At 39.0% G+C, this 14,740-nt stretch overlaps 1 protein-coding gene across 1 annotated transcript in view; it reads left to right on the top strand.

The window, feature by feature from the left end:
- The first annotated feature begins 1,735 nt into the window (after positions 1 to 1,735).
- LOC106092386 (elongation of very long chain fatty acids protein AAEL008004-like) overlaps positions 1,736 to 14,740 on the top strand; it is a 13,007-nt gene continuing 2 nt past the window's right edge. Inside the window, exons 1-5 of the mRNA XM_013259231.2 lie at positions 1,736 to 1,854; positions 1,927 to 2,117; positions 5,316 to 5,459; positions 5,528 to 5,633; positions 14,400 to 14,740. The exon at positions 14,400 to 14,740 is cut by the window's right edge and continues 2 nt beyond it. Coding sequence (XP_013114685.1) covers positions 1,809 to 1,854; positions 1,927 to 2,117; positions 5,316 to 5,459; positions 5,528 to 5,633; positions 14,400 to 14,707 — 795 coding nt within the window. The 5' untranslated portion in view covers positions 1,736 to 1,808 and the 3' untranslated portion in view covers positions 14,708 to 14,740. The remainder of the gene's footprint in view (positions 1,855 to 1,926; positions 2,118 to 5,315; positions 5,460 to 5,527; positions 5,634 to 14,399) is intronic.

Genomic DNA, 14,740 nt, shown 5'->3' with positions numbered 1-14,740 from the left:
AAAATTGGACAATATTAGGATAAAGCTGCCATATAGACCGATATGCCGATATAGGGTCTTAAGTCCATAACAGGCGTATTTATTACCCGATTTAGCTGAAACTCAGAAAAGTGTGTTTTATTGCACCCGTCGACATCCGAACCAAAAATGGGCCGCATAGGTTTAGATTTGGATGTTGCCCCCATATAAGCCCATCCCGGATTTAATTTCTTGAGCCCCTAGAAAACTTAATTTGTCTAAGATTTAGAAAAAATAGACTTGTGTCATGACGTTCAACATCCATGCAAAGTATGATCAGAATCGGTCTATGAACAGATATAGCCCCCCCTTATAAACCGATCCCGCATTTAATTTCATGAACCCCTAGAAGTCTCATCCGATTTGGCTAAAATTTGGAACAAAGGCTTGAGATATGACTTCCAACATACAAGCCAAGTATAATCCGAATCGGTCTATAAACAGATATAGCCCCCATATAAATCGATCCTCGGATTTGACTTCTTGAGCCCCTAGAAGCCTAAATTTTCATCTGATATGGCTGAAATGGGGAACAAAGACTTGAGTTGTGACTTCCAATAACTGTGCTAAGTATAGTTTAAATCGGTCAATGTTTTGATATAGCTGCAATATAAACCGATCTTGGGTCTTGATTTCTTGAGCCTCTAGAGGGCGCAATTCTCATCCGATTTGGCAGAAATTTTGTACAATGGCTTCTCTCGTGACCTTCAACATACTTGTTCAATATGATCCGAATCGATCAATAGCTTGAAACAGCTGCCATATAAACCGATCTCCCGATTTTGCTTCGTGAGCCCCTACAAGGCGCAATTCTTCTCCGAATGAACTGAAATATTACACAATGACTTCTATTGGTTGCCCAAAAAGTAATTGCGGATTTTTTAAAAGAAAGTAAATGCATTTTTAATAAAACTTAGAATGAACTTTAATCAAATATACTTTTTCTACACTTTTTTTCTAAAGCAAGCTAAAAGTAACAGCTGATAACTGACAGAAGAAAGAATGCAATCACAGAGTCACAAGCTGTGAAAAAATTTGTCAACGCCGACTATATGAAAAATCCGCAATTACTTTTTGGGCAACCCAATACAATGTTCAGCATTCATTTATGGTCCGAATCGGACTATAACTTTATATTGCTGCAATGGCTTAACAGTTCTTATTTGATATTCTTTGTTTGCCTAAACAGAGATACCGCGCATAGAATATGACAAATGCGATCAATGGTGGTGGGTATATAGATTCGGCCAGGTCGAACTTTGCACACTTTTACTTGTTATATTTCTTTAAATTATCTGATAGTTTTTTGTTTCGTTGAAAATTCTTTGACAATGAATCCATGTAAAATGTATGCTCGTCATATGTATGTTGAATTCAAAATATTCCATTATCAAGTCTTGCATATATCACCCATATAGTTGATTTATTCACTGGTAAGCTTTCAAAGGGGTATTGCCGAGAACATTTTTTTTCAAGGGCTTAAGGCATTCTTGGTTTTTCAATTCAATACAATGGGGTCATTGAGTATTTCATTTAATAAACCTGCGAGAAGAGCTGTGTGCCTTCTCAGCTCACAGTAATCCATGTGACGTAAAGCTGCACTTCAAAGCTTTCTTTTCGAAATTTATAAATATTTATGAAACAATAAATCACACTTACATAAATAATACGAATTGTTAACCAAAAAGTAATAATAAAAAAAAGTGAATTTGATATTCTTGGACAAATGACTTGTGTGTTTCAGTCGCCATTGCCTTTAGTCCATTTCGATTATCCTATAGTGCAACACTATGCTCGGCGAACTAAAAGAACATTTCTTAACAGCTGGTGGAAGAGGTGAACAAAGGGCCTTTATTATTAGTTTTGTAACATTGTGTGAATTATGAAACCGTTTTTGTTGTTTTTAAGATCCTCGCACCCGGGATTTACCTTTCTGCACCAGTTACAGATCTATCACCCTTATAATAGTGGTCTATGTACTACTTGTGAAAAAAATCGGTCCAGCTTTTATGGCTAAACGAAAGCCATACAACATTAGATGGCTTATATCGTTGTATAACTTCCTGCAAGTGATTTTTAATGGATATTTGTTTATAACGGTAAGTGATAGACCGAATGTAGGAGGAAAATAAGAATCGAAAAATAAGAAAAACTAAAGTCGTAATGTAGTAGACCATTACTTACACGACTCTGTGAAACAATTGTAATTGATGAAACCGAACTGAAACCGAACTGATAAATATAGCACACCAAATCCAAGTGGAAACAACAGTAAAAGTCATTACGTTCGACCGTGACGAACTTTGGATTCCCGCCACCATGGATACATTTCTAACTATAAATAATTATTGGATATTACTCAAGGCCTTTGAGCTTGCAACAACAAAAATCAAAACATTTCGAAAAACTGGTATACAAATGCGCAGGAAATGGACTTTTGCTATATTTTAACAAGTAAAAGGGCATTAAGTTCGGCCGAGCCGAACTTTGGATACACACCACCTCGAGTATATATGTAAACCACCTTTTATCAAAATCCGGTGAAAATTGCAAACTTTATGTCCCATAGCAGAAATATCGAAATATGTTCCGATTTGGACCAAATACTAATAAGTACAAGTCATTGTTCAATTGTGTAAAACAAAATATTGGTCTTTTTAGTAGCTTTATCTAAAAATAAACCGATCCGAACCATAAACGACATGGATGTCGAAAAGCCTAACATAAGTCAGTGTGTCAAATTTCAGTAAAATCGGATTATAAATGCGTCTTTTATGGGACCAAGATTTAAAATCGAGATATCGGTCTATATGGCAGCTATATCCAAATCTGGACCGATTTGGGTTAAGTTGCAAAAAAATGTCGAAGAGCCTAACACAACTCACTGTCCCAAATTTCGGCGAAGTCGGACAATAAATGCGCCTTTTATGAACCCAAAACCATAAATCGAGACACCTGTCAATATGTCAGCTATATCTAAATCTGGACCGATCTGGCCAAAATTAAAGAAGGATGTCAGAGGTCTTAGCACAACTCACTGTGCCAAATTTTGGCGACATCGGACAATAACTGTGCTTTTTATGGCCCCAAAACCTTAAATCGAGTGATCGGTCTATATGACAGCTATATCAAATTCTGAACCGATCTGGGCAAAATTGAAGGAGGATGTCGAAGAGCCTAACACAACTCACTATCTCTAATTTTGGGAAAATCGGACAATAAATGCGCCTTTTATGGGTCCATAGCCTCAAATCGAGAGATCGGTATATATGGCAGCTATAACCAAATCTACACCGATCTGGACCAAATTACAAAAGAATGTTGAAGGGCCTTACACAATTCACCGTCCCAAATTTTGGCAAAATCGGACAATAAATGCGCCTCTTATGGCCCCAAAACCAAAAACCGAGAGATCGATCTATATGGCAGCTATATCTAAATCTGAACCGATCTGTGCCATACTTCAGAAGTATGTCGATGGGCATAACCTAGCTCACTGTCCCAAATTTCGGCGACATCGTACAATAAATGCCCCTTTTATGGGCCCAAAACCCTAAATCGAGAGATCGGTCTATATGGCAGCTATAACCAAATCTGAACCGATCAAGGCCAAATTGAAGAAAGATGTCGAAGGGCCAAACGCAACTCACGGTCCCAAATTTCAACAAAATCGGACAATAAATGTGGCTTTTAGGGGTTTAAGACCCTAAATCGGAGGATCGGTCTATATGACAGCTATATCCAAATCTGGACCGATCTGAGCCAAATTGACGAAGGATGTCGAAGGGCTTAACACACCTCACTGTCAGAAATTTCAGCAAAATCGGACACTAAATGTGGCTTTTATGGGCCCAAGACCCTAAATCGGAGGGTCGGTCTATATGACAGCTAAATCTAAATCTGGACCGATCTGGGCCAAATTGACGAAGGATGTCGTGGGGCCTAACATAACTCACTGTCCCAAATTTCAGCAAAATCGGACAATAAATTTAGCTTTTATGGGGCTAAGACCCTAAATCGACGCATCAGTCTATATGGGGGCTATGCCAAGATATAGTCCGATATAGCCCATCTTCGAACTTAACTTGCTTATAGACGAAAAAAGAATCTGTGCAAAATTTCAGCTCAATTTCTCAATTTTTAAAGACTGAAACGTGATTTCAGCAGACAGACGGACGGACATGGCTAGATCGTCTTAGATTTTTACGCTTAGACCCTTTATCGTGTCTGTTCGTTCCGAACTTGCTGAAATTTGAAACAGTGAGTAGCTTAACGCTTCCCGACAACTGTCCCAAATATCGTTCAGATCGGACTATATGGTAGCTATAGACCGATTTCCCGATAAAGGGTCTGAAGACAATAAAAACTTTATTTACTACCCGATTTTGCTGAAATTTGCAACAGTGGGTTATTTTAAGCCTCCCGACATCTGACCTAAATACGGTTCAGATTGGACTATACTTAGATATAGCTGCCATATAGACCCATCTCCCCATAAAGGGTCTGAAGGCTATAAAAGCTTTATTTATTACCGGATTCCGCTGAAATTTGAAACAGTGGGTTAATTTAAGCCTCCCGACATCTGACCTAAATATGGTTCAGATCGGACTATACTTAGATATAGCTGCCATATAGACCGTTCGCCCGATAAAGGGTCTGAAGCCCATAAAAGCGTTATTTATTTCCCGATTTCGCTGAAATTTAAAATATTGGGTTTTTTTAAGCCTCCCAACATCTGACTTAAATATAGTTCTGATCGGACTATATATAGATATAGCTGCCATATAGACCGATCTCCAAATAAATATCTGACGCTCATAAAAGCATTATTTCTTAATCGATTTCGCTGAAATTTGAAACAGTGAGTAGTTTTACGCCTTCCAACATTGGACCCAAATATGGTTCAGATCGGACTATGTTTAGATATAGCCGCCATATAGACCGATCTGGCGATTTAGGGTCTGAAGCCCATAAAAGCTATAATTTTTATCCGATTTCGCTGAAATTTTAAACTATGGGTAGTTTTAGGTCTCCTGAAATCCGTCCCAAATATGTTTCGGATCGGACTATATATAGATATAGCTGTCATATAGACCGATATGCCGATTAAGGATCTGAAGCTCATAAGAGCTTTATTTATATTAAGTAGACCACTCAATGTCTGTGTCGAATTCGGGTGCATAAGTTATCTAACATATGTACCCGAGTAGGTGGGTATCCAAAGATCGGCCCGGCCGAATTTAATGAATTTTTTCTTATTTATCTTTCCACATCCAAATTATATCTCCTCTTTTTAGACTACGAAATATTTTTTATTTCACCCCAAATATTCATGGAGTTGTATGGCATTTGACCATGAGGAGACTAGTGAAGAAACTATGGGTCTCCGGAGAATGGGATTTCTTTATTTTCTAAACAAAGTTGCCGACTGCTTCGACACAGTGAGTAAAACAACCACATCAATATTTAAAATTTAAAATTATGCAAGTGTGCCTTAATTTCATTTCAGGTATTCTTTGTTTTGACCAAAAAATACGGTCACATTTCGGTGTTGCATGTCTACCATCATGCCACAATGGTTTGGGCCAGCTTCAGCTATATTAATTGGATGTTAGGTATGTATTTTGATGATTGAACTTTCGGACATAAACAGTCCACTTGTAAGTTATGGCTACGTGACCCACGTGAATTTTAACTAATGTTGGAAAAACGTTTTAACTTTGGACGCATTCAGTAATAGAAAAACACCAATTTTGGAATTGTTATGAAAAGAGCGTTGTTGAAAATATTTTCAATACTCGTAAGCTGTGATGATTTTGTGAACGCGCGTTGTTGATTTCATACACCAACCGTTATGGGCATCATCCCTACAAAACTTGTATGTGTGGCTCTTCATATTGACAGTGATGCAATATGGTAAGGCGTTTACAAACACAGAATCATTGGTTGGAGGGAAGATGTACAGATTCCAGGGAAATTCCCCAACGGACAACGTGGCGCTAGAAGAGGTTGTCACTGGTATGCATTCGTTGGAGGTTATTGGGGAAATGGTGTATGCAACGAAAGTCCTTTGGGCGTTAAGAAGTTTCGACTGTTTAAGTCGTCAGGCGCTGTTGATGAATCACCGGTTGAATTACAAGCTGTGTCTGATAGACTGGTTCCTTGGCTTACAGGAATATACTCTGCTTGTATTAGCAAGTCATACATACCTGTGGGATGCAGGGACATATAGGCCATTTTCATTCCGAAGCAGGATTTTCCACAAGAAGGCGACAGATTTTCGTCCTATTAGTCTGTTATTCTTTATGCTGAAGACTTTTGAGAGGTTGATAGAAAAATATCTTAGGGCATAGATCAGTGGATATCGCGAATCAGTGCAGCAGCATGCATATAGTAAAGACAAGTTCACAGAAACAACCCTTCACAACCTAGCCGGCAACATAGAGGGTTCTTTCGCTGTCAAGGAATATACAATTGTAGCATTTCTTGACATTGAAGGACCTTTCAATACCTGTATCGCGATGGGTGGCAGTCATTCTCCAAGGACAATATTCACCAGGTAGGTTAGGTTAGGTTTAAATGGTAGTCTGCCATCAGACCCACTTAGACGTTTTCGTCCATTGTTATACAACAGGAAAAGAAGAAGGATAATGCCTTCCAGTTCCTACCGTTGAACCATCCAGATCGATTTAAAAAGCCCAATAACTTGCGAATGTTCACATCCGCTAAATCAGGCAGGTTCTCAAAGAAATGAGAACGTAAGGTGGAACTCCTTCTAACTGTTAGTGCGGGACACACTCACAGAAGGTGTTCTATAGTCTCTTCTTCTTCGATGTCCTCACAGATTCTGCAAAAGTTGTTGCTGGCAATCTTCAGTCTGTCAGCATGTTTTCCGTTTAGACAGTGACCTGTCATGACGGAAACAATGACTAAGACGTCTGTTCTAGCCAATGACAGCAGTAGACCTCTGCAAGTTTAGATGAGGTCACATAGTTTTTGAATGCTCACAGCCCCCTCTTTGTGACCATCTATCATTCATTGTCATTCACCAGCAATGTATTCAGAGCATCTGCTACCGTGTCTGCATGAATGTTGTCCGGACCCGCTTGATATCCCGCTTGATCCAAAGGTTCTCTCTTGTAGCGCTGAACCGCACTCTCTAGATCATGACGATCCACCTTGAGGCTTCTGAGCGGTGAGTACTTATCCACAAAATGATGATTTGAATGGTCCCTGCGATTACTGCTCAGAAGGTATTGCTTATACAGCATGTAGTTGTGTCTTTGCACGGGCATGATATTTGTCTCCTAATGAAGGTGGAGACAGTCTGTCGCAGTTCGAAGAGCGGCGTTCTGACAGATCTGAATATTCCACTGCGTGCCACCTATCTGAGGAGACCAAACTGGCACTGCATAACTTACCACTGACCGTCTAATTGCTTTGTATGTGGTCAACAATCTTTTTTTGTCAGCACCTTAAATGCTGCCGGCAACTGATTTGAAGAGCTTGTTTCTATGTCTGACCTTTTCGCAGAGATGTCAATTGTCAGAGATGTCAATTGTGACACCAAGTATTTTGAGATACTTGATGGTCGGAATTGTCACTCCATCTACCATTACATTCAGCTCCCTATCCACCTCATGCGTGTACGCGTATGTAGTGAAAAATGTGGCAGAAGATTTGGTGCCAGATATCTTCAGATCTCTTACAGCACTATAAGAGGCAAGTTCGATGAACTAGACGTTGCACCTATCTCACATGTCATCAATAGATGGGGCTCCTGATGCTGTAATCGTACTATCATCCGGTTAAGATTCGATCTCTGTCATCAGGACGGGGTTAAATAGAGGATAGGTAAAGGTAAACAGGCCACCGTAGCGCAGAGGTTAGCATGTACCCCTATAACGCTGTACGCCTGGCTTCGAATCCTGGCAGGAAAATCAGAAAATTTGTCAGTGGTGGTTATCCCCTCCTAATGCTGGCGACATTTGTGAGGTGATTCGCCATGTAAAAACTTCTCCTCAAAGAGGTGCCGCTCTGCGACATGCCGTTCGGACTCGGCTATAAAAAGGAGGTCCTCTATCAATGAGATTAAAATTGAATCGGACAGCACTCATTGATATGTGAGAAGTTTGCCCCAGTTCCTTAATGAAATGTTCATGGGCAGAATTGCATTTGAAAAGGTAAACAGTGTCGCAGATATCTACGGGGTATCTTATCTTCTTATCTCTAATTCCACAAACGAATGGCAACCAAGCCGATAAATCGTGACTCAACGTATCAGGCCTGGATGGATGGACGTTTTGGCGATATCCTTAACAGTTTTGCATAGTTGAGGACGGTCCTATCACATGGCCTGGGCTGATTGAAGCCATAGAAATGTATGCGGTGATGATGTGCAAAACAGTTGTTGTGCTCTGAAATCTTCGAAATCCATGCTGATTCTAGGCCAGTGAAAATTCTCCAACGAGGTTCGGAGGGAGTAGTCCCTCTAGCGTCTGGGCTACTGGTGAGAGAAGTGAGGTCGGTCTGTATATCTCACCCTTGATCTGGTAATCTCCAGGCTTCAGTGGGGGAACACTCTGTCCATCTTCGAGACATCGGGTACTATAAGAGTGTGCAGGGATAGTTTTAAGACAGTTGTACGATACGCGACCCCAGATAGATCCAGATTCTTCAGCATCAGTGTAGAGATTCCGTCTTAGCCCAACGACTTGGATAACTTGGCGCCACGATTGGCATTTGTAACCTAGTCCACGGAAAATTTGTATGGCTCTCCATCGGCATGGAGACCACGGATACGACGAATGGCTCTTCTCGTTGATTTGCTACTATTTGGACGCTCGAAAGATAAACGGTTGAACAACATGGCGCATATCAGTCACAGTCCTGTCATCCTTTCTATCGGGGTTCGAGACCTGAGTTTGCCTAAATTTGTAAATAAGGTGCATTACTCCAAGTTTTCCAGCCACAAATTCTTATTTGCGTAGACTACCCTGTTTATTTCTGGATTCAGCTCGCTGATTCTGGAGTTAATGGGGTCCGTGCATCATCTGTGTCCAAAAGTTTCTCCCGTATTAACCAATATCCCGATTAGTATTCTTCTACCCTAAGAAACTTAATTATTTGAATGACATTGCATTACTTGTACGTGCTGAACACATGTGCCCTTCAACTAAGGTCATGGTGTGGGTTGCCATGATTTGGACTTACAGAACACATTAATGACTTTTATGACAAATCCCAAATCACCCCTCCCAAATCACCCCCCCAAATCACCCCCACAAATCACCCCCCCAAATCACCCTACACCACTACTGTGGTACAGGGTATTAGATCTTAGTGCATTTGTTTCTAACACCCAAAAGGAAAAGAGGTAGACCCATTGATAAGTATACCAATCGACTCAGAATCACTTTCTGATTTGATTTAGCTATGCCCGTCTGTCCGTCTCTCCATGTTAATTTGTGTACAAAGTACAGGTCGCAATTTTCTTCCGATCGTCTTCAAATTTGGTATGTACATTTTTTTCAGCCTATAGACGAAGCCTATTGAAACAGGAAAAAATCGGTTCAGATTTGAATATAGCTTCCATATATATGTTCGTCCGATTTGCAGTAATAGCGCAATTAAATGGTCATCTGTTAACCGATTCTCTCGAAATTCGACAGGAAGGATTTTCCTACGACTCTCGATGTTACTGGTGAATTTCATAAAAATCGGTTCAGATTTGGATATAGCTCATATATATATGTTCGTCCGATTTGCAGTGACACAGCAATAAAATGGCCATTTGTTAACCGATTCTCTCGAAATTCGACAGAAGGATTTTTTTTACGACTCTCGATGTTACTAGTGAATTTAATAGAAATCGGTTCAGACTTGGATATAGCTCCCATACATATGTTCGTCCGATTTGCAGTAATACAGCAATAAAATGGTCATCTGTTAACCGATTCTCTCGGAATTTGGCAGGAAGGATTTTCTTCCGACTCTCAATTTCATAGAAATCGGTTCAGATTTGGATATAGCTCCCATATATATGTCCGTCCGATTTGCAGTAATCGTGCAATAAAATGGTCATTTGTTAACCGATTCTCTCGAAATTTGGCAGGCAGGATTTTCTTTCGACTTTCAATGTTACTGGTAAATTTCATAGAAATCGGTTCAGATTTGGATATAGCTTCCATATATATGTTCGTCCGATTTGCAGTTATACAGCAATAAAATGGTCATCTGTTAACCGATTCTCTCGAAATTCGAAATTCGTACAACGCTTTCCTCGACGACTTCCTCAATGTCCATAAGGTTTGGTCGAAATCGGTTCAGATTTAGATATAGCTCCCATGTATATGTTCGTCAGATTTTGGGTAATTTGTTGTCATTTGTCAACCGTAGTTATTACATTTTGAACATATTTGCTTTGCTCGAAATTCGATACAGGAATTTTAATAATCTATCTGGATACATCCGCCGAGGTCCATTAAAATTGATTCGGCACAGACGGCTTTTGAATTTCTTTCTTTGTTTGTTTGTGTGTTCCTTATAGACTCAGAAATGGCTGAACCGATTTTCTTGAAATTTTCACAGATGGTGCATAATGATCCCGTGATGAAAATACGGTACTAAATTTTTTGATATCTGAAGGGGGGGCGGACTCTCCCCCTTACCCTAAATTTCAGAAACGCCAGATCACGGATATGGGTGGTGCGATTTAGGCGAAATTTTGTGTGCTCTCATATAGTACTCTAAAAAAAATTGGTATTCAAATTTCGGATAGGATACCTAGGGGGGCTGCCCCACCCTAAAACCTACCAAACACATATTTAGGCCAATCACGACAATATGTGACTCAAATGAAAGGTATTTAGGATAAGAAAACGTATCTGATATCCAATTGTCGGACCAATTGCTAGGGGGGCCACCCCAAGCCCCAAAACACCCCTAAATCGGACATATTTACCGACCATAGCAATATGGGACTCAAATGAAAGGTATTCGAGAGTAGAATACGAATCTCCAAAACACCCCCAAACTGGACTTATTTACTGGCCACGGGGAATATGGGTCTTAAATAAAAGGTATTTGAATGTAGAATATGAATCTGATATCCAAATATGGGACCAAGTGTTTGAGGGGGCCGTCTCTCACCAAAAACATCTCCCAAAGGGGACAAATTTACGACCATAGCAATATGGGGCTCAAATGAAAGGTCTTCGGGAGTAAAGCACGAATTTGATATCAATATTCGGGAAAAGTACCTATGGGGCCACCCCACCCCCAAAACACCACCCAAATAGTAAATATTTGCTGAATATTGCAATAAGAGGCTCAAATAAGACGGTTTTTAAAGTGGAACACGAATCCGATTTATATTTTCAAGGCGAAATCACTGAGTGGCCGCCCATCCCCCAAAACACCCCCCAAGCCGGTCACGTTTGCCGACTATGGAAATATGAGGCTCCAATTAAAGGTATGTGGGAGTACACCACGTATCTTATATTAACATTAGGAGCCAACTGTCTAGCGGACGTCCCACCACCATAACAACCCCCAAATAGGACAAATTTGCTCACCAAGACAATTTGGGTCTTAAAGAGAGTGGAACTAAATATTCATAGTTTTTGGGGCCAATACCCCAAACCGGACATATTTGCTGACTTTTGCTATAAGGAGTTTATATGAGATTAGAAAACGAATTTGATATCCAATTTTGAGGTCAATGGCAATATGGGGTTCAAACAAATGATTTATAGATATATGAGAATAGAGCACGTTGCTGATATATTTTCAGGGCTTAGAATTTGGGGGACCACACAACTCCCCAAAACACCCCTAAATCGGGCATATTTACTGACTATGACAGTGTGGGGCTTAAATGAAAGGTATTGGGGGGTAGAGCAAGAATTGATACCCATTTTCGGGACCAAAATTCTGGGGGTCTACTCCTTTTCCAAAATACCCCACAAACAGCAATTTTTTACTGACCATCGCAATATGGAGCTCACATAAAGGTATTTAGGAGTAGAATACGAATTTGATATCCAAATGCAGGACCATGTATTTAGGGCATCACCCCTTTCCCAAAACATCACCAAAGGGAAAAAATTGTTCGGCCATGCCAATATATGGCTCAAATGAAAGGTATTTGAGATTAGAAAACGAATTTGATAACCTATTTTGGGGCCATGTGTTTGGGGGACGCCTCATCCTGTAAACTCCTCTTAAGCCAATGGCAATATGGGGTTTAAATAAATGGTATTTGAGAGAAGAGAACGACGCTGATATTTTTCGGGGTCAAGTATCTGGGGGACCACCCTTCCCCCGAAAACCACCACTAAATCAGACATCATGAAAATATCGGGCTGAAATGAAGTATTTCAAGAATGGAGTACACCTTACATCCAAACTTACAGCGGTCAAAAAAAGTATTCATCATTAGCAAAATTGATAATAAATTCACTTATTTTGGGTAATTGAAGAAAATTTAAAGTAAACAAATAATGCAGTTTTATGCAATAGTTTATTTTTCGTAATATGTTTTAAAATAAATTCAAAAAATAAATTTAATTAGCGCAAAAAATGCAATTTTATATAATAACACCAAAAACAGGACAAAAAAAGTATTCATCATTGATGTGCTATCATCAAAGTCAAATTCAAATATTATTTGGGAATCCCCCTTTTCTGTTTTATTTAGTAAAGGAGGCTTTGCCCTTGACAGCAAATATTTAATTTCATTGAAAATATAGTTTTTGTCAAAATGGGTCGTAAGCAAAACGAGGTTTCTGATTAGGTAAAAGTTTTGATAATAAAACACCACAGGAATGGTTTAACTCAAAAAACTATCAGTGAAATATTAAATAGACCACGATCTACTATACAATCCATCATCAGAAAGTGGACAGAAACGAAAACGGTTGACAATAAACCAAGATCTGGTCGACCAAAAGCACTTTCAGTTGGAGATGTGCGTTGGCTAGTGCGGCAAGTTCAGAAAACTCCGATGACAAATGCGACCATTCTTCGTAAAAACACTATGGAATATTTAGAGAAGGAAGTTACTACACAAACAATTCGAAATACACTCAAAAGGCATAGTTACAGAGGAAGAACTGCACGTAAGAAGCCCTTTATAAATAAAATAAACCGAGTGAAAAGGCTAAACTTCGCAAAAATGTATGTAAAACAGCCCGAATCATTTTGGAAAATAGTCATTTTTGCAGACGAGAGCAAGTTTAATCTTTTTGGGTGCGATGGAAAGGTCATAGTGTACGGAAAACCAAATACAGAGCTTGAAGAACGAAACACAGTTGCTACTGTAAAACATGGTGGAGGTGGTTTAATGGTTTGGGGGTGTATGGCGGCTTCAGGAGCGGGAAATCTTGAAATTATTAATGGAGTAATGGATCATAAGTATTACATTGACATTTTAAAGAGGAATTTAAAAGATAGTGCTGTAAAACTTGGGCTTGGTAATAACTTTCAATATTATCAAGATAATGACCCCAAACATTCTGCTTTAAATACCAAGATGTGGATGCTGTATAACTGCCCCAAAGTCATTAAAACTCCTCCTCAAAGTCCCGACTTGAACCCAATTGAACATCTTTGGGAACATCTCGAACGCAAATTGAGAACGCGCAATTTTTCGAGCAAGAGTCAAATGCAACAGGTGATAATGGAGGAATGGACTAATATAGACCAAAATATAACCGCTAAATTAGTCCAATCGATGTCAAACCGTTTAAAAGAAGTTATAAGACGCGGTGGTCGAATAACAAAGTATTAATGTAATGTAAAATGGCCCTTTTTGTTCCAATAAATACTATTTTTTTCTTTAAAAACAATGAAATTGTGTACATATATATCACACAAGCACTACTGCATCATTAGTTTAATATGTTTTTATTCCAATTGTCTTTTGTAGACTTATTAAAAAAAAACATTGAATGATGAATACTTTTTTTGACCGCTGTATATTGTTAAACTGTTAATCAAGTTAGCATGGTATTTCACTAAAAGATCTTTAATTGTCGAAAATAAATATTCCAAGGAAACTTTTGTTCCATCTAAAGTAAAAGAAGGCGCAGAGTAGCGCGCCCGGGTCAGCTAGTAGGTTATATATATTAAAAGTAGTACGAAGACTTTGTGGTGTAGGGTATTTTATGGTTGGCCCCGCCTGATTTTTGCCTTTCGTTACTGGTTTTATATAGCTACTTTATAAACTGATCACCAAATATGATATCTTAAACACTTACATTAACACTTTCATTTGGCATTTTCTTCGCACGTAGTGTTTGACTTCATGCCGAATACATTATTGAACGGAAATATCCATAAAATTGTACTAAAGCGTAATTTCATTTGTTTTCTTTCAGGTTCCCAATTTACAATCGTCGGATATCTAAATACACTGGTTCACATGATCATGTACTTCTATTATTTATTGGCTTCTCTAAAGCTCAATATCAATCTGAGCCGATGGAAGAAACATCTAACACAATTCCAACTATTGCAATTTGTCTATTATTGCTTGAAAGTAATAGTTCCCCTGACAAACAATTGGTGTAATCTCTCCAGGACTTGGCTATGGGCCGTGCTGGCGGAGAATGTTATTATGATAGTTTTGTTTTCCAATTTTTATTATAAGACATATATTGTGAAAAAACCGAAAGCAAAAAAATAGAAAAGAAAAAAATCCAAACAAAAGCATTACCGA

This window comes from Stomoxys calcitrans, chromosome 4, assembly GCF_963082655.1.
Source record: "Stomoxys calcitrans chromosome 4, idStoCalc2.1, whole genome shotgun sequence".
NCBI lineage: Eukaryota > Metazoa > Arthropoda > Insecta > Diptera > Muscidae > Stomoxys > Stomoxys calcitrans.
The sequence above is the reverse complement of the archived record's forward strand: the minus strand, read 5'-3'. Positions and strand labels throughout refer to the sequence as shown.